Source organism: Carettochelys insculpta, chromosome 14, assembly GCF_033958435.1.
Source record: "Carettochelys insculpta isolate YL-2023 chromosome 14, ASM3395843v1, whole genome shotgun sequence".
Classification (NCBI taxonomy): Eukaryota; Metazoa; Chordata; order Testudines; family Carettochelyidae; genus Carettochelys; species Carettochelys insculpta.
This window is the reverse complement of record NC_134150.1, coordinates 3,641,114-3,662,156: the sequence shown is the minus strand read 5'-3', so window position 1 is coordinate 3,662,156 and position 21,043 is coordinate 3,641,114. Positions and strand designations below refer to the sequence as shown.

At 53.9% G+C, this 21,043-nt stretch overlaps 2 protein-coding genes across 8 annotated transcripts in view; both read right to left on the bottom strand.

Moving 5' to 3' along the window:
• Nucleotides 1-792: 792 nt before the first annotated feature.
• SETD6 (SET domain containing 6, protein lysine methyltransferase) lies at nt 793-13,434 on the bottom strand. Its single transcript, XM_075008705.1, has 9 exons — nt 13,338-13,434; nt 10,818-10,919; nt 10,198-10,342; nt 9,458-9,599; nt 8,058-8,252; nt 7,683-7,806; nt 6,391-6,571; nt 5,045-5,187; nt 793-4,066 (listed from the first exon to the last, which is right to left on the bottom strand). The coding sequence occupies exons 1-9, from the start codon at nt 13,362-13,364 to the stop codon at nt 3,755-3,757; spliced, it is 1,371 nt and encodes a 456-aa protein (XP_074864806.1). The 5' UTR covers nt 13,365-13,434; the 3' UTR covers nt 793-3,754.
• Nucleotides 13,435-15,673: 2,239 nt separating this feature from the next.
• Nucleotides 15,674-21,043, bottom strand: part of NDRG4 (NDRG family member 4) — an 86,004-nt gene continuing 80,634 nt past the window's right edge. For all 7 annotated transcript variants that reach the window (XM_075008709.1, XM_075008710.1, XM_075008712.1 and 4 more), the window contains one exon: nt 15,674-19,435. In XM_075008709.1, the coding sequence (XP_074864810.1) occupies nt 19,281-19,435 (155 nt within the window). In that variant the 3' untranslated portion in view covers nt 15,674-19,280. The remainder of the gene's footprint in view (nt 19,436-21,043) is intronic.

Below are 21,043 nucleotides of genomic sequence, written 5' to 3'. Positions count from 1 at the left end.
GCACTTGTCTAGGGCAGACCTCCTTGTCCTGACATTCCCGGACTCCCAAAGAATATTGAAAAGCCAGTTTTAAATATTATGTAACTTATTTTTCTTTGTGGATGGGGGACCTTTAAATCACTAAGTTGTTCAAAAACCAGTGGCTGTGTTGGGATATGGGACTACTATGGAATGTGGGAGGGAGGGTTTGGCATTCAGGTCTGGTGTTGGTTCCCCCCTCCCCACCTACCCCCAATCAACTGCGGAGAGTGAGGAGAGTGAGGAGCCTTCAGAACCCCCCTCTGCTGAGAAACTTCAGGCCCTTTGGGAGAGGGCCAGTTGTTTTTAGTAAAGAAACCAGAGACCAGGCCTTCCTTTTTTTTTTTGTTTTTGTTTTTTGGGGTTTTTTTCTCCTGACACTTGTAAATGTTGGAAGGAAGCGGGGGGCTAAATGTAGAGCTGTCCCCCTGTGGCCACCCAGCATAAGTTTGTAAAAAGAACAAAGGACCAATACAGCCCATTTTGTAAGGATTTTGAATGTTTTGTAAATGTATTGGTCCATGTGTTGTATTTTGTAGCCTTTCTAGTTCTTGGGCTTTCGTTCTCCCACTTCTTGTATGTATGCATACTGTAGTTACACATTAAAGTCATGACATGCAGCAACGCCGCTCTGCTTCTTTCCTCTGTAGCCTGTTACGATCAGCGAGTTTTCAAACTTCTGTTTATTCCTGTGAAGTGCATTACATGGGGCGGGCCCATTCGAGGCAGGCTTCAAATTTGAGCGAAAGGTGGAGAAAATTCAGGTAAAATAGGTTTAATTCTTAAGGGAGGCAATGGCAGTATAACCATGGAGGCTCAGTGATTAGTCACAGTTTTACATATACAAATTATGCCAGTTAGTGGCAGTTCACCCAAGGATCCATACTTGAGCTTGGGATATGTTCCAGGCTAGATTATCCTGTGATGGAGAAGCTTTAGTTTATTACCACATTGTGGCAGAAAAGAAATAAAACAGTAACCTGTAGCTCCATTGTCTTGGTGATCAAGTAAATATTCCTCCATAAATCCTCTCAAAGGAATCTGATCTTAGAGTTGCTGGCTTCTTTGTTTACTGACACTTAATGGATTGGCGTTCAGCTGGACAACATTGCTGCTCCAGCTGTGGTGTCTGTATGCTTTTGAAGCCAAATTTCAAATCCTAGAAGGTGCTCAGATTTACAGCAGAGAACCTGTCTGAAGAAAAGCTACAAAACTCACCTGCAAAGGTAAGATGCCTATTTATTCTTGAATTTACAAACGACTTGATATGAACAGCACCATCAGCCCCTCCAAATACTGGAAGTTCTAGAGCTGTTTTCCTCTTCCTCTGCAAGGACCTTTACGTCAAAATACCACTTACCCTTTTAAATCTCCCCCAGCAGCTTGTGAGACAATTACATGCTCATTTTAATATTGTCCAGCTTTGCAACACCCAGGGAAAAACAGGCCCCTAGTGCTGGGTCCTTATGAACGGCCACCCTAAGCCTCCTGCGAACAGTGTTCAGTACTTTTGTAGATGTGCTTGACAGAGGCAGTTGAACAAAGCCTGAGCAGTCCTCGCAGGCATGTGCACTGAACTGCTGAAGGTGATGAGGCCTAGCTAGCAGGGAACCTAGTTTATTGATTAGCCTCATTTTTCCATGGTTAAAATGAAACCTGCCAGCCACAGTCCTATGTTTTGCCATTGTAAATGGATTTCTAGAATCCCTGGATATTTGCAACTGACAGCACTAAAACCCTGGTTCCCAGCTAGCACCATTGTTTGTTTTTAGTTCAGTTGGTGCAGTTTAACTGTAGCAGCCCTTCCCAAGAACTGTCAGTCATTGAAGAGACAGCCCCACTGCCCTGCCTAGCACTAGCAATGACAACCTTCAGGCCTGTCTTTCTCCCAAGCAGTGCCTCAAAAGCTGAACGGCATCCTACAAAAATGCCTCGAGAAGGCCATAGCTTGCAACCTGAAAAAAGCTCTCCTCCCTCTAATATACACAGGCATTAAAATTCTGCCATTCATTTCTAGTTATGGGAGAAAGAAGCAGATTTGTGGCTAGAGCCTGAGCAAGGCACTGATGGTTTGACTAGAGATGTTAAGCAGCCTCACCCTGAACAACTGAGGCTTACTGGTAGCTGCTGGAGCAGCCCTCTAACCCACCTGCAAGGTGCTGAGGCCTGACTCTGTCCCACCCCATTTAATCATTAAACTTAATGTTTAACCTGTTAAAGGGGATTTTACATGTCTCCTTCAAACCAGTGCCATGGACTACCAGCTATCCAGCAGCTGAGGTCAAAAGCCTCTGCCCTGTGTGGGGCAGTGTTTCTGGCCCCTCAAGCTGAAGGAAAAGCTCCTTCTCTCAAAACATCAGCAGCTGTGACCCTGTCCTCCAGGCCCTGCCTACTTAAGAGAGGCTCCTACAACTGCAGCTGACCGACAAAAAGGAAATGAGAACTACACACTTAAAAGAATGGCAGATATGCCCAAAAGCTTGGGGTAAGTTCATCTTACTGCAGCCACACTCTTCCTGCATGAATTCTGTCCTCTAGCAGAGAGACTGACTGACTGCGCTGAGGCTGCTGGCCTGGGCAAGCAGCAGTGGTAAAGGAACAGAGCCCAGCTCAAACTGGCCTGTACAAATTCCTTTTGCTTTCCTGGAGAGCCTGATGGGGCTTGCAGAGTATTCTTAAGCGAGAGTTTAAAAGAGCTCTGATTGCTTAGTGAAATGGGCTTCTAACTAACAGCTTCATTTAAAAACAGGACTGCTCTTTGCCAGCCATTCTGAGAAAGAAAGAGGTGGCTTAAGTTCCCAGAGCTGTACCTACCTTAGGGCATTCCAGGATGCTACACGGTGGAGCAAATCCAAAAAGACAGCCTCTGCCAACCATCACTTACTAACAGCTGACCTGGTACCCATCAGTTAGCTGCTCTGGCAACTGAGTCTGAGGATGGCAGAAGGGTAAGCAAAATAGCCATCTGTATTTGCTGCTGGGACAGCTCTGCAGAAAGCCTGGACACCAGATGGACATTGGCCATCAAAGCAGCCAATAAAGACATCCTGTACTGCCTGCTAAAAGGTGCATAATGCTAAATCAGCAGTAAGTCATCTCCACCTCTACCTACACCGAAAAAGTCACAGGGTCTAGTGCTAGTTGATAGATCTGTCTCATGCGTTGTGGCTTCAACCACCAGCAGACATTGTCGACTGTAGCACATCAAGGGCTGGGAAGCAGGTTCTGCTGTCCTTCCCCCCCCTCCCCCCCAGCTGTTGCTTGGAAAAATCTGCAGCCCTGCTCAGGCCTTGAACAGACCCCCCAGTACTTCAGGGCTGGGCCAAACACAGCTGCTGCTGGAGTTTTGAAGGCAGGGTGGTTAGAATGTGTTTCTAATGGAAAAAACTCCCCATTGACTAGAAGCAGCATTTTCTTGAATTCTTTAAATAATTGTCATCCTTGCATGGCATAAGATCCTCCCTGACCCTTTAACAAGCAGTGCTGGCTGGGTGGTCATTGCCTCTGCTCCACAGCACTCCTTGTTCAAAGTTAGCAGGACCGGACTTGCTAAGCTGCCTCCTTAACTTGCACCCATGAGGCTCAAATTGAATGAACAGACCCTCCTCCCTAAGTAAAGAGGTTTGTAAAGTCACATAGTAGATGGAAAAATCCACAAATAGCAGGAGTTACTGCATTGATCAATTCCCCTCTTCTGTGCAATACATCCATCCCCAGGGCAAGCTGCAATTCTCTGCTAGCTCGCCAGCTCCAGCAACTGGTACAAGATCCTCTTCTGCCCATAACGCACTTGCAAGGCTTGCTGCTCATGCTGGCTTAACTTCCCGTAAGCTATCTTGTTGTGCAGCAAGTCCTGGTCGGCTTTCAGGTCTGAGCTGTAGGACTCCAGCGTCAGCAACACACTGTCACGGAGCAGCTGCTTCCACGAGGCTTTGAGTCTGGGAATGGTCTCGTTGGACAAAGTAAAGCTTTCGCCATCCTCTGTATCATCTTCCCACCCCTCATGTGCTTTAAACTCCTTGAATTCCTCTGCAGACATGCACAGCACCTACAACCAGGGAAGCACGACTTATGGGATGTACAGCCCCAAAGTCCCAGTTTTCAGCTACTCAACACTGCAGTTCAGGGCAGGGAAAACTCTCTACTGAAGCTAGCCACCCACAGCCTTTCTAGGGCCTTGCACTGATGAGCAAGTTGGTTTAATGGGGGAATTTTGGCTCAGACATGACCTCCAGAACTTAATAAAACTGCTGTGGCTCTTGTAAGTGGTGACTGTTTTCATGTTAAGATTTCTAGCCTTGCTGATTCCAGAGTGCTTAACCCAATCAACTGTACTGGGAAAGCTTAAACTAGACTAAACCAGTTCTCCATTTAAGGTTGATATTCCAGTGCCCAATTTCTGGTTTTTCAGGGCTGCTTGTCATAGGGCCTTCTGGCAGGCTATTAACTACTGCTCAGCTGGTTTCCTGAGGGCTGTCACAAACATCGAGTAGACAGCACTGGTAGCCTCTGACTGCTGTTTCTTGGACTGTTTGCTTCACTGCATGACATTCAAATACATTGGCGTGTTAACAAAACAGATTAGATGCTGCAAGGTACAGGAAGGTCAATATCTTTCCATCACAGAGTGCAACCCACCTTGACCTCCCTCTAATCCCAGATTCATGAGCCTTACCAGAAGGGAATTGTGCTCCTTTCTCATTCTGAATATAAAGCTGTAATCCCATGAAGGCAAAATTCCCCCCCACCCTGCTTCCTACAGTAAAAATCCCCATAACAGGCAAACAGTTTTCATAAACTAGTCCAGAGCAGCTCCAGGGCCATCATAGGGCCACCTGCCACAAATCAGGGTTGGCTCCATTCTCCCCTTTTGGCAGGTTCTACCTGTCACCCCCACTGAAGGTACAACAGAAGTCACCTCTGTGCCTTCAGAGAACAAACCTCCCACCCATGATGCAGAATCACTGCAGATGTCAATGACTATCACCTAGAGATGAAGTCAGTTCCACCACAGAGAACCTCTCACCTTCAGTGTCATGGACAGCTCTTCCTCTGTTAACACTTCTTCCCAGCCAATCACAAAAGCCCCTTCCTCTCCCACCATCTCCAGCTGGCACAGAAAATCCCACTGCTCCAAGACAAGCTGCCGCTCTGCTTCAGTGCTAGCACCTGTTTGAGGATGTCAGGGGAGACAGGCCAAGACTTCACAAGCCACTGGTGATTTTATATTCTAACCTGCAATGCATTAGAGGCCTGCCTGCCCCTAAAGAGCTTAGCATGCACACATTTGAAACCTGCAGGCCAGAAGCACATCTAGAAATCCTGGTCAGGGCCCGTCTTTCATGAAGCTGGAGGTTGGGGCTAGGCTCAAGGAAGCAGCAGCTAAGAACGGTCTGAAAGCAATGCTGCTGTTTGTTCACTTTGGGAGTATGGCTTAAGCGAGCATCTCTCTCAGCCTCTTACTCCAGTCCCCATAGCAGCCCTGCATCAGACTGCCTAAAGCAGAAGGCAGATGTTAACTGTGAAGCTCAGCACTGATGCTGGAAAGAGAATTTAGTGAGTGTCCCACACTAAGGCTACATCTACACTCACACTATTTTGACATAAGAACATCAAAATAGGCTACTTTGATGTGTATTGTCTACCCACCCTCCAGGGCTGGTGCCATCAAAGTTCAATGTCAAAGTAGCAACAGAACATCAAAAGGAGCTGCCCCAGAAGGAAATACGGAGTGTCTGCACACACAAGCACTCCCCATCAAAATAAGGGGCCAGCAGAGCCCCAAACCCCTCCCTTAAAAAGAGTCCCTCCCAGACACACACACAGCCTGCACAGCACAAGATCCACAGAGCCAACAACCAGTTGCAGACCCTGTGCACGCAACATGGACCGCCAGCTGCAGCAGCAGCCTGAAGTCCTGGGCTACGGGCTGCTGTCCACAGCAACCAGAGAACCCTGCAGGGGCTGGACAGAGCATCTCACCCCCTCAGCTGATAGCCGCCATGGAAGACCCCGCTATTTTGACACAGCAGGACACGGATCGTCTACAGACGCCCTACTTCGACACTGAACATCAAAGTAAGGCGGTATTCCCATCTTGGGATAGGAATAGCGATTCAATGCCTTGCCACCTAACATCACTGTCAATGTCGAAATAGTGCACAGTGGTGTGTAGACGTGACGTGCTATTTCAACATTGTGCCAGCTACTTCGAAGCAGCTGGCTAGCGTAGATGCACCCTAAGTGGTTATGAAAACTTGGCTGCTCCACGCCAGGGGTTACGGCCAGTGTCGTCTCCTCCATCAGTCATTCAGAACTACATTACCCTACCTCCACATGCTGGTAGGTCACCCAGTGCTACCCGCCACTCACCCTGCAGCGCAGCTCTGCGCACTGTCACCATCTGGATGTCAGCAGCATCATCGGTGTTGCCAGGATATGGCTCAGCAAAGCCGTACATGTGCATGAGTTGCCAGTTGGCCATCTGGCCATAGGTATTGAAGATCTCTTGGCCTTTGCAGATGGGCTGGGTGGTGACCATTTTCAAGCACTCCTGTAGGGAGAGGGATGGAACAGGCCTGAAGATGAGGGCACTACCGTTGTACTTGAGACTCAGCCTTACCAGGCAAATGTGGCCAAGTTCCCCTCTGTGGCTGTAAGGAAATTGTCTTGCTGGCTCCCTACACTGGCCCTACGGCCTGAGAGAAAGTTGAGTCTAGAACATGGTTATTCTATTGTCTGGTGAAGACCAGGCGCGTTTCTCTAGGTCTGATCCAAAACCTGGTGCAGTAGGCTGACCTGAGCGCCAGAGAGGAGTCTTGCCAGGGCCTTGGCACATCCTGGAGCTAAGCAACCTTCCTGCTACCAGGCTGACATCTCTCAATGCCCTAGCACCAATGCCAATCTGCTTGCAAGGGAGGGGATGCAGGCACACCCTGCTGCCCATGCAGAACCCCACTGAAATCAGGTGGGCTCCATGTGGGCCAGTCTGACCCTGGCATGGGATCCCCTAGAGCTACCAAAGAATTCTAGGGCTGGAAGGGGTCTCAGGAGGTCATGGGGTCCACCCTCCTGCCTGCAGCAGGACCAACCCCAACTGAACGTTCCCAGCCAGGCCTTTGTCAAGCCACAAGTTACAAACCTCTAGGGATTGAGATTCCACCACCACCCTGGGTAACGCATTCCAGTGCTTCACCACCCTCCTGGGGAGATAGTTTTTTCCTAATACCCAGTCTGGACCTCCCCCACTGCACCCCATCACCATCAAGAACAGTTTCCATTCTCTTTAGAGCCCCCCTTCAGGAAGTTGAAGGCTGCTATCAAATTCCCCCTCACTCTTCTCTCGTGCAAACTAAATAAGCCCACCTCCCTCAGCCTCTCCTCATAAGTCACGTGCTCCATCCCCCAAGTCATTTTGGCTACCCTTTGCTGGACCCTTAGCCAAGCAAGACAGACCCCAAATCATGGAGCTCACAGTCCACCTGGCTATGGAATCCGAGTCTCCAGGGGTGCGAGGCCTGGGCTTGCCCTCCAGCACCTCCATCAAAAGGGATAGGGAGCTGCACTGCAGCTGGGGATGATCAGACAGAGCCAGCTGTAATGAGCCATAGCCAACCCTCAAGGATACACACATCCTGTGTTCACCCAGCTCCTCGCCTACTCACCAGGGAATATTCCAGGTTGGCATTGTGATTGGCCACGTGATTCAAGATGTCAGCCATGGGCACCATCGTGGGTGGGTTGGGCTCCTTCTCATCCTCGTCTTCCTCGTCCAGCGGCTCCTGGAAGCTAGTTGGGAGGAGAAGTGAGGCCAAGCTGATTCCCAGACCTGCAAAATGAAACTGGGGGCCCAGGGCTGGCTGGCTACTGCTGAGAGCACAGCAGGGGTAAGCATCCTCTTGGTAGGAGAAGCCAGGCAAGCTGCCATCTGGCTGAATCATAGGAGATTCCTTGTGCTCACCCCAGGGCAGAGCCTGAAGGCTCCAGTTCAGCCCCCCTGGATCAAGCCATCCACTGCACAACTGCACTGGCCTGCTCACCTGTACGCCATGACAAATGCCACCAGCCGCTGGTAGAGCTCCAACGTGTGCAGCTGGGGGTCAAAGACATCCAGGTGGGACTCCATGAAGGGCAGGATGATGGAGCTGTACTCCTCCTGGATGTTGGCCAGATCCTTGTCCACCGCTTCCAAGACGCCAGTGCCTCGGAGGAGCCTCACCCGCTCTTCTTCAGGCCTGTATCAAGGGACAGGCAACGACCCCGTTACCTGCAACGATCCCACACTGGAAGGGACTGAATTAATGCAGACATCCTCGCGTGGATCCTCTACGGCAGGGGTGGCCAACCCATGGCCTGCAAGCCACTCGTTGAGCGATTAAACGGAGCTCCCACTCAGAGCCGCGCGCCGGGTGTGCCATCTGCCACTCTGCACGTGCGTCCCAGCGCATGGTGGGAGAAACAGGTGGCAGCAGCTCCCATGAGTTGCCAGCATCGAGTTTCAGCAGGCGACTGGGACTGCCTGGCTCTAGCGGAGGGTTAAAGTTGAGGGGGGTTGAGAGGCTGGGGATGCCTGGCCCTAGGGCAGGGGAAGGGAACGGAGCCACCTATTATATATTTATTTTTACATGTGGATAGAGAAATATGACAATACTTTTTTTTTAAATGTGGTATTTGAGGAACCAGCACCCACAACTCACAGCTGTGGACACCAGCCGGGACCGCAGAGAAGTGGCGTCACGGCTGGGATGAGAGAGTTACAGAACGCAAAAGCTGAGCCTGGCCCCAGCCCAGGTGGCTGGCCAGCGTCCCTCTGTGCCGCGTGCGCATAGCCAGCTCCTCTGCTCTCCTGCCTGGTGCCCATTGCCACCTTCATCTGGCTCCACACTCTCCCCACTAACACCGTGTAGGCAGTAGTTGAGCAGGCGCTGGTGCTGGAGTGCCACTGGGGGGAAGAGGGGCTGAACTTTTATGGGGGTGGGGGGTGCCAATGACCCCCATCTGTCCCTTCCCCCAGCTCATCTCTGTTATGCAGATATTCTGGTTATTTATCAACGTCCTGGTCATGGGGCTGCTGGATACGAAAGTTACCATCTCTCTATAGAAATAGAGCTCTTTGCACTCTATCTGTGGCTCTGGCTCCCCAACTGGTTGACCACCACCAGTCTATGGCCCCATACGCCACTGCTGTCTGCATGGAGCTAGGCCAGGCCTTGAGTTCAGCCCCTGCTAAACCCTGCCTAGCATTTAGCATAGGCAACCGTGTAGGCAGAAGTGAGCTACATGCGCACGGGCCTAGTCCTAGTGCTGCTCAGCTCCGGAGAAACAGCTCAAGAGAGACCAAGAACCAGCACTCTAGCCATGGAAACACCCTGATCCCCCCAGCTAGTGCCCTGGGGCAGGCCAGAGTCTGGGGCAGTCTGCCACCTGGGGGGTATCTTACCAGAACATGGGGTGATCCATGGTGCTGAAGTCAGGCCACAGAGAGAAGTAGGGGCGCCAGTGGGAGTTGCTGGCCGTGTATTCATGCAGCAGAGCCAGGAGCAGAGGCACCCAACCAGACCGACTCTTCAGGGACGCTTGGTCTAGAGAGCCAAACACATAGTGGAGACACAGGAGGAGCACACTGAGATCCCAGGGTCCTGTTAATCCTGCGCCTGGCTTTTGACGCCCGAAATCACTGCAGCACTCAGCTCCCAGCCGAAGGGGGCAGGCAGAAAGGGGAATTCTACAGTGGGGACTCCAGAGCGCCAGGGGGATAGGAGTGCAGGGGAGGCACTTCCCCAGCTGTTTGCTAGAAGCCCTGCAAATCACTGCCCTTCCCAGATCCAGCTCACCCGCCACTCAGGTTCCCCCCAGACAAGCTGCCTGAGACAGAGGAAAGCACAGAGACCATGGTAAGGTCCTATTTGCTGCTCCTGAAATACTCCAGCCTCCTGCTCACAAGACACTGGCCTACCTGCGGCAAGCATGACCCTAATATATATCTAAATTCCCTTTCCCTGCCTCAGCTGGAAGAGGGAACAGGGGCTAACACAGTGATGGAGCAGACCAGGTAGCAGGAGAAGTCAGGAGAATCAGACCACCAGGCCAGAAAATCTCCCCAATTTCCGCAAACTTTGCTGTTATTTCAGCAAAGCAGCCGCCAGGCTCAGTGATGGGCCCTGTGCCCTGTTCGCATACCTTTCTCCAAGAGGGACTGAATAGAGGTGGTGTGCTGGGACAGGAGCGCAGCTCTGGGAATGGTGAAGAGGATTTCTCCAATTGGCAGGTCCTCTCTGGCCAAGAGGCCGTAGGCGGACACCGTGCCCTCTCTGCTCACGTAGACCTAAGCGAGAGGTGCCTGTCAGAGCCTCGGGCGACCCCAGGGGAACCTGTCTCTGAATGGATGGCTGGGAAGGGCTTGCAAGGTCAGGAGAATAAATCCACAGAAGCCACTTAATCTCATCCAGCAGGAGGTGAAGGAATTTCCTCCAGTGTAAAGAGACAGTTGTTTTTTAAACAAGAAACCTACAGACACCGTGACGGCTGCACCCTGGCCCCAGTACATGGGAGAAGTAACCAGAAATCACCACTCAGACTAGCGGCTTCCCTGCCTGCCTCCCCAGCCCCTCCTCACCCAACCACGCAAGTCCTGGGAGCGCCTTGCCCACGGAAAGCCAGTTCTTGCCCTATCAGCCCTATGGGCCGCAGTACCCATGTACCAGATTCAGCCTGGCCCAGGAAAGGCTCTTTGAACCCCAGAACTCCCGTGCAGGTGAGGGTCAGCCGATACCCATCTCTCACCATCTGGATGCTCCTACCTTCGGGCTGAGCTCCAAGCCAACCTTCTTACACCAATCCAGGAAGCCAGAAACAGCATCAGCACTGCCAGCTTCAGCAGGGCTGTCCCCTGCGGCCACCTGCTAAGAGAAACAGAGGTCAAGCTTCAGGAACAAGGACAGATCAAGTGCTCAGATCTTGTGGCAGAGGGTGGGAGGCAGCCCAAGCCGCAGGTTGGGTAAATCAGACCTGGCAACACCAAGGCCCAAACTCCAATGATCTAAGTGGGCGATGGGCAAACAATCCATAGAATAAAAATCGCACACCAAGACTCTGACAAATCGCTACTTGACTAATAATGAAAATCATTTAAAACCGCCGGAGTAGCTCCAGTGCAGACATTCAACCTCAAAGCTGTAATCCCTCCCTCCAGAGCGAAGTTGCTTCCTTCTGACTCACAAATCCGATGGAGCTGTTGCTATGGCGAGCAAGGTGATTTTATTTCCAGATTGTAATCTTCACAAGAACAGCCATGCTCGGTCAGATCAACAGTTCATCTGCCTCAGGGTCCTATCTTCCAGTAATGGCCAGGGCCAGGTGCTTCAGAGAGAATCAACAGAAGGAACAGGGCAATTGCTGAGTAATTCAGCCTCTCTCATCCAGTCCCAGCCCCTCAGAGACTTAAGGACACTCAGACTAAGGGGGTCCCATCCCTGAGCTTCTTAGCTAATATCCTCCAAGAACTTATCTACTTCCACCTATTAATTTCATTGGGTGACCCCTGGTTCTTGTGTTACACAAACGGGTAAAAATACTGCCTTCGTCCCTTTTTTCACACCAACCATGATCGTCCAGACATCCCTCGTCCCCGCCACCCCCAGCTGCCTCTTTTCCAAGCCGTGCCATCTCCCTCACATGGTAGCTGTTCCATCTCCCTCATTTCTGTTGCTCGTCTCGGCACCTTTTTCCAGTTCTACCCTAGCTTTTCTGAGACGGGGCAACCAGAACTGCACCCAGTATTCAAGCTGTGCCCAGACCAGGGATTTATTCAAAGGCACATTTTCTGTCTTACCACCAGTCCCTCTCCTACTCAGTCCCAACAAGGTTCGCTCTTTTTGACTGTGGCTGCACTTGGGTGGGCGTTTTCAGAGAACTAGCCACACTGACTCCAAGATCTCTCTCTCGAGCGGTAACAGCTTATCTCGATCAGTGCTCCGCAACCAGCATGCCACCAAATTGCGAGAAGCTGCACGCCGGGAATAAGAACATAAGAACGGCCATACTGGGTCAGACCAAAGGTCCATCTAGCCCAGTATCCTGTCTGCCGACAGTAGCCAGTGCCAGGTGCCCCAGAAGAGGTGAACCGAAGACAATGATCAAGAGATTTGTCTCCTGCCATCCGTCTCCCAGCTTCGACAAAAGGCTAGTCACATGGCAGCAGCGGCGGTGCCAGTGAGTTGCTGGGGTCAAGTTTGAGCGGGGGGCTGGGGGTTCCCTGCTCTGGGAGAGAGGAGTGGGTTATCTACCTGGGCTGTGCTGTCAAACTGAGTGCTGAAGAGGCCCTGAGGTGATAAAGGTTGCTGAGCTCTGCTTTACACCTCATCGTTCAGCAGGGCTAGCGAGGATGCAGTTGGCCAATGCGCGCTGCTTTTCAATTATCATGGCTGAATTCCATCTGCCGATTTGTTGGCCAGTCACCCAGTTCTGTGAGACCCCTCTGTAACTATTCAGTGCCTGCCTTGGACTCCGGGATCAGGAGTAAATGAGTACCCCCTGTAAACGTTGCCACCTCACTACCCATCTTTCCTTCTCAGGTTAAGCCCACGCTAGGAAAATAAGTTGATTTCAGACACGCAAGTCTTGCAAGGGCAATAGCGTAGCTAGAATCAACTTCTCTGAAATCTACGTACCTGGCCGGCCTCACTGAGGGTCCATGGGAAGGTTTCTCCACCGCTGACCCAGAGAGGTCGATTTCACAAGTTCCCCGCCCCCCAGGTGGGCAGAACTGAACCCCAGAAGATTGACCCTGCGCAGCTGGATCTTCCGGGTAACGCAGACCCGGCCTCAGAGTGGGGCTCCAGACTAAGACATTTTTCAAGTAACTGCAGCGTAAGTGGAGAGCCCCAGGGGCGGACTCCGCTCTCGCCCGCAGGGCTGGAAACAGGGTCCAGCTGTCAGCCTAGTAGGTGCTCCGAGGGACGAAGCCCCAGGTCCTAACACGTTTCTGATGGAAGTGGATCCAGTGCCGGGGGTGCCAGTGGAGCAGAGCGGAGGGAGATTTAATCTTCACCCGCAACTGGGATCACATCACGGGAGCGCCCCAGACGTTACCCGCCGCAGCTGCGTCCGCTCCCTCCTCGACCCTGCCCGCCGCAGCCCCGGCACACGTCTCCTTCCCACGCGGTGCAGACGCCTCTCTCCGCGGACGGGGCCCCAGCGCGAGTGGAGCCCTGGCTCGGGGGCCGGCCCGGGAGGAGCTGCGGGGGCGGGAGGGCTGGACCTGGGCCCCCTCCCAGGGGTAATCCCCAGAGCCGCCCTCTGCAGTGGCCTTTCCCCGCTACCTTGGGCCGCTTCGCCGCGCTCGCCATGTCCGCCCGCGGGGGGTGGGACGCAGCCGCCTCCCTCGTGGTTCCCCACGGCCCGGGTCCGACTTCCGGGGGCGGGTAGGTTACGCCCCGTACGCTTACGGGGGCCGAGCTGGGCCAAACAACCTTACGGTTGCAGCCCCGCCCCCGCGCCCGAGGGGGCTGCGTGACGGGGGCCAGCAGCGGGGAGTGGGACCAGGGTGGGGAGCACTCCACCAATCACGGGCAGCCCCCGGGCAGGGGGCGGGGCCGGCAGCCAGGGGCAGCCCCAGCCCCCTGGGAGTCTGGGGTGGGGGGGTCCATACACAGCCTGTGGGGCCTTGGCAGGCAGGGTCCCCAAGGGGGCCCAGTGCAGTGGGGTACACAGCAAGGGGAGGCTGTCAAAAGGGACCAGTGATGGGGGGGCAAGAGATGCCCCCAAGGAGCCTGTGCAACGGGGCGGGCGGCTCAGCACACATCCGCCAGGCCCGGGGTAGGGGGTCAAGTTGAACACCCAAACCTGCCCGCGGCCGGGCTGCCGGCGTGACACCCTCTTCCTGCTGACGGGGCCGGGAACTCGGGGCTTTGCGCGGGCCTGCTGGCAGAAAGGTTGGCACCCGCAGAGCCAGGGTGGCAGCTGAGCAGGGGGAGGTGGAGCATGTAAATGCTGGAGTTAGGCACCGAAGCCCCTGTGTGGCTCTCGCTGCAGGAAGCCCATCCAGGAAGGGGACCTGAAAAACCTTAAAGTAATCCCTGAGCCATTGGCCCAGCCTTCTTCCAGCAGCCACTTCCTTTTGGGGGTTTCAGCCAGAATTGCCCCCTGCTACAGGCTAAACGTAAGACACGATCGCAGCCTTCTAGTGACCGTAGGAGACAACTGTTCGTGGCCCATCTGCAAGTAATATATCCCTGAGACTGTCCTACTCTCTCTGTTCTGGCCTGGCAGGCTGCTACAGGAGCTAGACTATTCAACCACCTCCTGGGTTATCACAGTGGTAACCACCAGCTAGGAAATGCCTTCCTTGGGCAGGCAGGGAGGGGGCCTGCTCTCTGGAGCAGCTGGTCCTACAGCCAGCTCGTTGGAGGGTTCCCTCTTTGAGGCCCTCCCTTCTGAAGAGTACCAGGACAGGTGAGCCCCTGGGCTGTAGCCTTGGGTGTTACTGCAATTCCTGGGGCCCAGTCAAAGCAAACGCTTTACTGCCTGGTAGAAAGCCAGGCTCTCAAAGGACATCTTGCCACTTGGCTTCTAAGTAATTAACCACAGTCATTAACCCCGTCCAGCCAAAGTCTGATTCCATGAAAAATCAAGCTCATGCAGCTGGTGTGGCCCCCTTCTCCCCCAGGCGAAACCAGCTCTGCCTGCCCAACCGCATACACGCCAGCCCCCAAAGGGGAAGGAATAACAACACATGCACTTACACCCAGTTCTTTGGATAGCTTAGGCTGTCCAGCTGTGGGCTCCCCTCTGCCCGTCTCTGCCAACCCTTTCGCAGATCCACACACCCCGGCCCAGAAGGGCACGAGACAATAACAGTTACTGAGAGGCAGGTTGCCAAGCCCACTCAAATCCCTTGTGCTAGAATGGCAGATGATGATTGCCTCCACCCCCTGCTCCCTGCCCAGGCAACTCCAGGGCAGACATTTCAGCGGAAGGAACGAGGTTTTCTGCATGCTCTCAAAGGCCCCCAACAAAACTCCTGGCCTGTGTGGTTCTGGAGATACACAGGAAGACGGAGCAGCTTTTCCCTGGTTCTCACCACCCCTAAGCGACGCAGATGCTTGTGAAGGGCCAGCCTCTGCTCCTGGGAATTCAGTGCCATCGACTTGAGTGGAACTAAGGTTGAGCCCGAATTTCATGAAGTGCCACAAGATTCTCCTGAACCCCGGCTGCAGCAGTACAGCTACTTTTCCGGAGTCCTTTACCATTGTGCAGTAATGACCTGCCCTCCCCAAAACATTTACAGACCCAAAAGCAAGAGACACGGCAAGGTTCTTCTTAATGTCTTTATTAAGTGTTCGACACAGTACTCCTTTCTACATCAACCACTGGTTGTGGTTCCATTATACATTGTGTGGTTCTCTCTAAATACCATGGCAGCAATGCGACTTTTGGAGCATCAACCACCCTAACGCACAAAAATATAAGGATTCACCTCGTACAGAGAAGTTTCAAATTCATTCCATTCAACCTTAACCTGGAGAAAAAGAAAAATCTCAAAAACAAACTCCAAACAAAAATTACAGCCAAAATGTTAAAACCACACACTTGTTACCAGTTACTACGAGAACAAAAGAAAGTGGGGGAGGAATCCAATATATATATTATGTATAGGTATTTATATATATATTATCCGAAAGGACACACTGAAAAAACAAGAAGAATTGCAGCAAGTTCTACAGTAAAAAGAATTCCTAGTAGCTTTCAAACATTCACATTTAATGTTCAGAAGGAAGCACACGCAGAAACAGAGTCTGGGACAAACTAATACACCACGGACGGGTTCTAGAATGGTTGGGGCAACGTCATATCATTTCAATGCAGTATGCGTGTGGGTTCTGGGTGTATCCGTACGGTAAGCAGAGGTGGGAGGTGCCCACGCTCCTCCATCGCATATGGGTGAAAGAGACACTGTATCGGGACCCTCATGGGACGCTCTTTTTTTAATCGTTAAGAGAGTTTCTTCCTGCTGCTAGCACGATCAGCTGTGGGGCTAGTCCCGCCAGCTCCTTGTCTGCCCAAGCCATTCCACACAGCACAGGACAGTATGGCCAGAAAGGACCTGGATGGAAGCTGGGGGGCGGTCACAGGGACGGGAGACCCAGCAGCTCAGACGATGAATGCTCAGCACCTTATTAACTGGCTGCAGCCTCCCAGAGCAGTGAGCTGCATTCATTGGCAAAAATGGCCCACATGCCAGTGGAGGTGCTCCTCACGGACCTCTGGAGTCCCTTTGACTTCATCTGATGGTCCACTTCCCCGCTTTTCAACGCAGGGGAAATGCAGCAGGAAGGAGGGAGCGCTCACCCTGACATAGGAAAGAGGCACTCACTTGCAGGCACGGCCCACGCGCGGACCACTGATGCGTAGCTTCGCTAGGCCACTCGTGTACCTGGGTGGGGTGGAAGCAGATGGTGGCCAATCCCAGGGATGGGTGAGGCCCTGCCCTCCATGGAGGGTTAAGAGGGAACCCTGCGGTGGAGTCGCATGCTGGAGGCGTACTCTGCCGACACTGTGTAGTAGTGTAATGCGTCACTGGCATGGGGCTTCCGGGACAGAGCCCCGCAGCCAGGTGACACCGTGGGGCTGACGTGAAAGGACTTGTTAATGTAGCTCCCTGGCCCCATGCCTCCTCCAAAGCTCTCCTTGTCCTCTGCATACAAGGTCCTGCCAGCCACGGGAATCCACCGACCGCTTAGCCTAGGGACATGCCTGCTCCCTCTGCGCCGAGCAGCAAACACAGGAAAACACCAGCAAATGAGCCATTCACCTGACGGCCCCTGCAATGCTGCCTGGCCAGGGCCTTGTACTGCTAACGGCTTGCAAAGAGTCGGCTTTAGCTCGAGTGTGCGGAGCTGGGCTGCAGCACGGAGCCATGATTTGCTACAATACAATTTGCATTCCCAGCCTGCGCACAAGACCCCAGACCTGAGCCATGCACTGCCCCAGAGCCTCGCAACGGAGCATAGACCCGTGGGAACCTCACCAGTGCAGCCACAACCCCGAGGAAGCCCCGAGCCCTGGCATGCTGAGCGCCAGCCGAGTGTGCCACTATGAGAACAGGGCAGAGGAGTTGGTTCTGGGGGGGGGGGGTCGCAAGGGGAATCCCACCAGAATCCGGGGCGTAAAGGCTGACTCAACTATCCCCATGGACACTGGTGCCCAGATGCCCGGATTCCATTGCGCCAACTGCGACACCGCTGGCGCGAAGCCCCACGACTGCCTCGGAGCGGGTAAAGGACGCCAGGTTCAGGGCCCAAGTCACACAGCCAACCATGAACAGAACAAGCAGGGGCGAAGGCCTGACTGCATTCAGCGAGTGCCAGACGCGGTGGGAGGGAGAGACCCGTTCCCGGAGGCCGTCCTGCCTGCTTGTGGTGTGCATGCCACTCCCGGAGGAGTCCCAGCCCGGCTGCACCAGGTGCTGTACAAACACCACAGAAGAGCCCTTTGCTCAGTGCTTGATTTGTCACGAAACAAAGCACCGGTTTTGTCCCAGCACGCGGCCTGTAAATACCAGAGTCATCTACCAACAGAGCACAGCACAATAGCAGCTGATCCCGGAGCCTTTGGACCCTTCCTCTAGGTTCCTGGCTTCCCACAGCCCTTCCCGAGCGCAGAACCAGGCATCACATCATGGACGCCTGCACAGGCAGCAGCCGCCAAACACACCACAACCTGTCCTGCGGGCCTGGCCTCCCTCCTCTAGCCACTTCATCCGCCTCCCGCCGCGAGCCAGGAACGAGCGTGTCCCTTGCCACTCCCAGAGCCACGGGAAGGTGGGGCAGGTGGGGGAGGCACAGAGACGGCTGAGGAGTTTAGTCTGTTTTTGGTTACTGTGGCTGATTGTCCTTCGTGCAAAAAAATAATTCTCAAGGGGAGGCGTGAGTGAACCCCACGCACACACAGGCCAAAAGTGCAGGTGCCCCGGCAGCTAGCTTACAGCACTGGTTCATGGGCAGCTGGGCATCATTTCTAAGGACAACTGGGATACTTAATTTTATTGCGCCAAGAAAGGGCAAAGAGCTCCAGGGATTTCTTCGGGGTTTGGTTTTCTTGTGATGTATTTTTGCATGTCTCAGCCCTGCTGCATTTGGGTAATGTTGTCTTGGAGGGGCGGGGCTCATGACATTTCACTTCCTGCTTTAAAATTATTCTACTTCCTGTTTTGGATGGACCGGCCAGAGGGCTTGGAAGGAAGGGCCCAGGGAGCCATGTTGCAGTGTTGCTACTTTTGTATTGCTCCTTCCAAGGCTAGGCAAAGTCTTGCAGACTACTGCATGGACCCACCCTGAGCTCCACTGCCTGGTGAACATGCAACGACATGGGAAGCCAACCCATGGAAACGCTGCCCAAATGTGAGCATCACCCTTGGGTGAAGCACCCCATGGAAAGGCCATGTAGGTCTTTGTCCTCCTCCAGTGGCCAAACCAACTACAGCCCTTGAGGAGCCTCTATGGCCATACGGGAACTGAGGTGGTCTTAGCTCAAGCGGTAGGGAGGGGCTCATGCCTTCCGCTCCTGGGGGTTCTAGGTTCAGTTCTTCCAGGAGCGGGTAAAATGGAGGGGGAAAAGAGTGGGGATCACTGGAAGAGGGGCCATGCAGCGTTTAATACTTAGTCTGTTATTTAAGCAAACAAACCCACCCAGATCATTACAGCCAACCTGCCTCAGAGGAAAGGAAATTGTGATGAACGGTTCAGTGACTCCGGACACATAGACCAGTATGGGCCTGCTTGAGCCCCTCTCCAGCTGGGCAATTTGCTGCCACTTCCCACAGGTGACCTTGGCTTAGGAAACCAAAGCTGTTGGCTGACCAGCTCTGTTGCCTCCACCAAGGGCTCATCTCAGCAGACCTCCTCGTGCCTTAGCCCTGGTGAAAAGGGGAAGGGGAGGAGTCCCACCTCGTAGGAAGAACCCTACAGGCCTGGCCAGTGGAAAGACTTGTTACTGCTTGACTGACAATGGGATAACATCACTAATTCAAAGGCGCAGCTGTAGCTAGACGTGGATTGAACTGTCGGTCTTAGAAGGATGCTTCCCCACCCCCTCTTTAAGTAATATGAAAAGAAACTGAACCCGACAACCGAGACAATGAAACCCCCACGTGGTAACCGTTGGAAGCTGCACAGGATGGCAGTGTGGGTGGTGACTCAATGCAGAACGATGCGAAATGTCTCCAGCGGAGAAGGAAGAGGAGACGGCGGAGGGCCCCCACAACCTCAGCATGATACCTCCATGGTGTGGTTGATCTGCCCCATGGCCTCGCTGCTCTCTGAGTGGGTGCAGGCCCGAGGGCGGCTGCCTTCCACCGAGCTGGCGCTGGTGAGGGAGGCGGTGCGCGAGCGGGCCAAGCGGGTCATGCTGGCCGAAGGCACTGGGGGGGAGAAAAGGGGGGGGGGGGGCAGAGGGCGAACGAGATGGTTAGGGACGTCACTCCAGCCTGCCAGGCCTCCCGCGGGCATGACACACAAGCAAAGCCAACACTGGTGAGGTCCACAGGCTCGCCGGCCCGTCCAATGAAGCGCCATTCGCTCAGCCTCGGGCACACTCTGAGACCAACTGCTCAAGCTGGAAGCATGCGGTGTCACAAGAGCCTGTACCCGCCTGTGATGGAGGGCAGCAGGGATCCATCGGTCCCTGGGATGGTGGGGGACAGCCTCCTGCTGCAAAACACAGATACCTTCGGAGCTGAGCCTTCTGTGTGGGAACAGGCTTTGGGAGGGGGACGGGATCCCACCCTTCCCCAGTTCCCCAGTGACGTGTGCACGCTGGGGGTTTAACACGATCGTTGGTCCCTTTGGGCAGTCAGGTGCCAACGTTCAGATCCACAAAGGACTTCCAGGGAGAGGCTCGGGGCTTAACGCCTGACTGATGAGCCACCCTGCCTCTGCACACAGGGCCCCGTGCACGCTGCTCTGGCCGTGAAAAGCCCCACGCAGAAGAACGCTGGCGTGCAACTGTGGTGGTCAGGGCTTCTGGGCAACGTACCCCTCAGAGGGCACCGCACATGAGGTTGTGACTTGTCTTTGGCCTTGAGTCACCAGGCCCAAGGGACGGTGGTGAGGCAGCCCCCTGCACTGCTCCGCCCAGCTGGCAAATCCCTGGCTGGGGGGGCACAGACTTCTCAACAGGGCCCTGGGGGGTTTCTGCCAGGCCCTGGGGGAGGGGAACACTGACTGCTCCCTGCAGCGAGGGTATAACAGGGGAGACCTGACCTGCACCACTGGAACAGGTGTCAGGAAGGGGACACCCCTGCAGCAATGGTTGAGTCCAGCTAAATTATGTGTCTGGCTTATTCCCAACGCAGGTGGGAGCCCAAACGGACTGGAGATGCGTTCGCCTCTCTGTGCCGTTTGTCTGCGGCCGGGGGCTGGACCGGGCCGGGGTGGGGGATGAAAACAGACTGGTCCCTCGCTAGACCACTGCAGCCGGACTGCAGAGAATCCTAGAATCTGAGGACTGGAAGGGACCTCAGGACTGAGTCCAGCCCCCTGCTCAAAGCAGGACCAGCCCCAAGTAAATCCTCCCAGCCAGGGCTTTGTCAAGCCGGGACTTACAAACCTCCAGGGATGGAGATTCCACCAGCTCTCTAGGCAACGCATCCCAGTGCTTCACCACCCTCCTAGGGAAACAGTTTTTCCTAATGTCCGACCTACACCCCTCCCTCTGTCAGTTCAGATCATGGCTACTTGTTCTGCCGTCTGACACCACTGAGAACAGCTTCTCTCCATCCCCTTTGGAACCCCACCCTTCAGGAAGCTGAAGGCTGCTATCAAATCACCCCTCAGTCTTCTCTTCTGCAAACTAAATAAGCCCAAATCCCTCAGCCTCTCCTCATGGGCCATGCGCTCCAGCCCCTTAATCATTTTCTTTCCCCTCTGCTGGACCCTCTCCAGTGCATCCACATCCTTCCTATACTGGGGTGGGGTGGGGAGCAGAACTGGATGCAATACTTCAGCTGTGGCCTCACCAGTGCTGAACA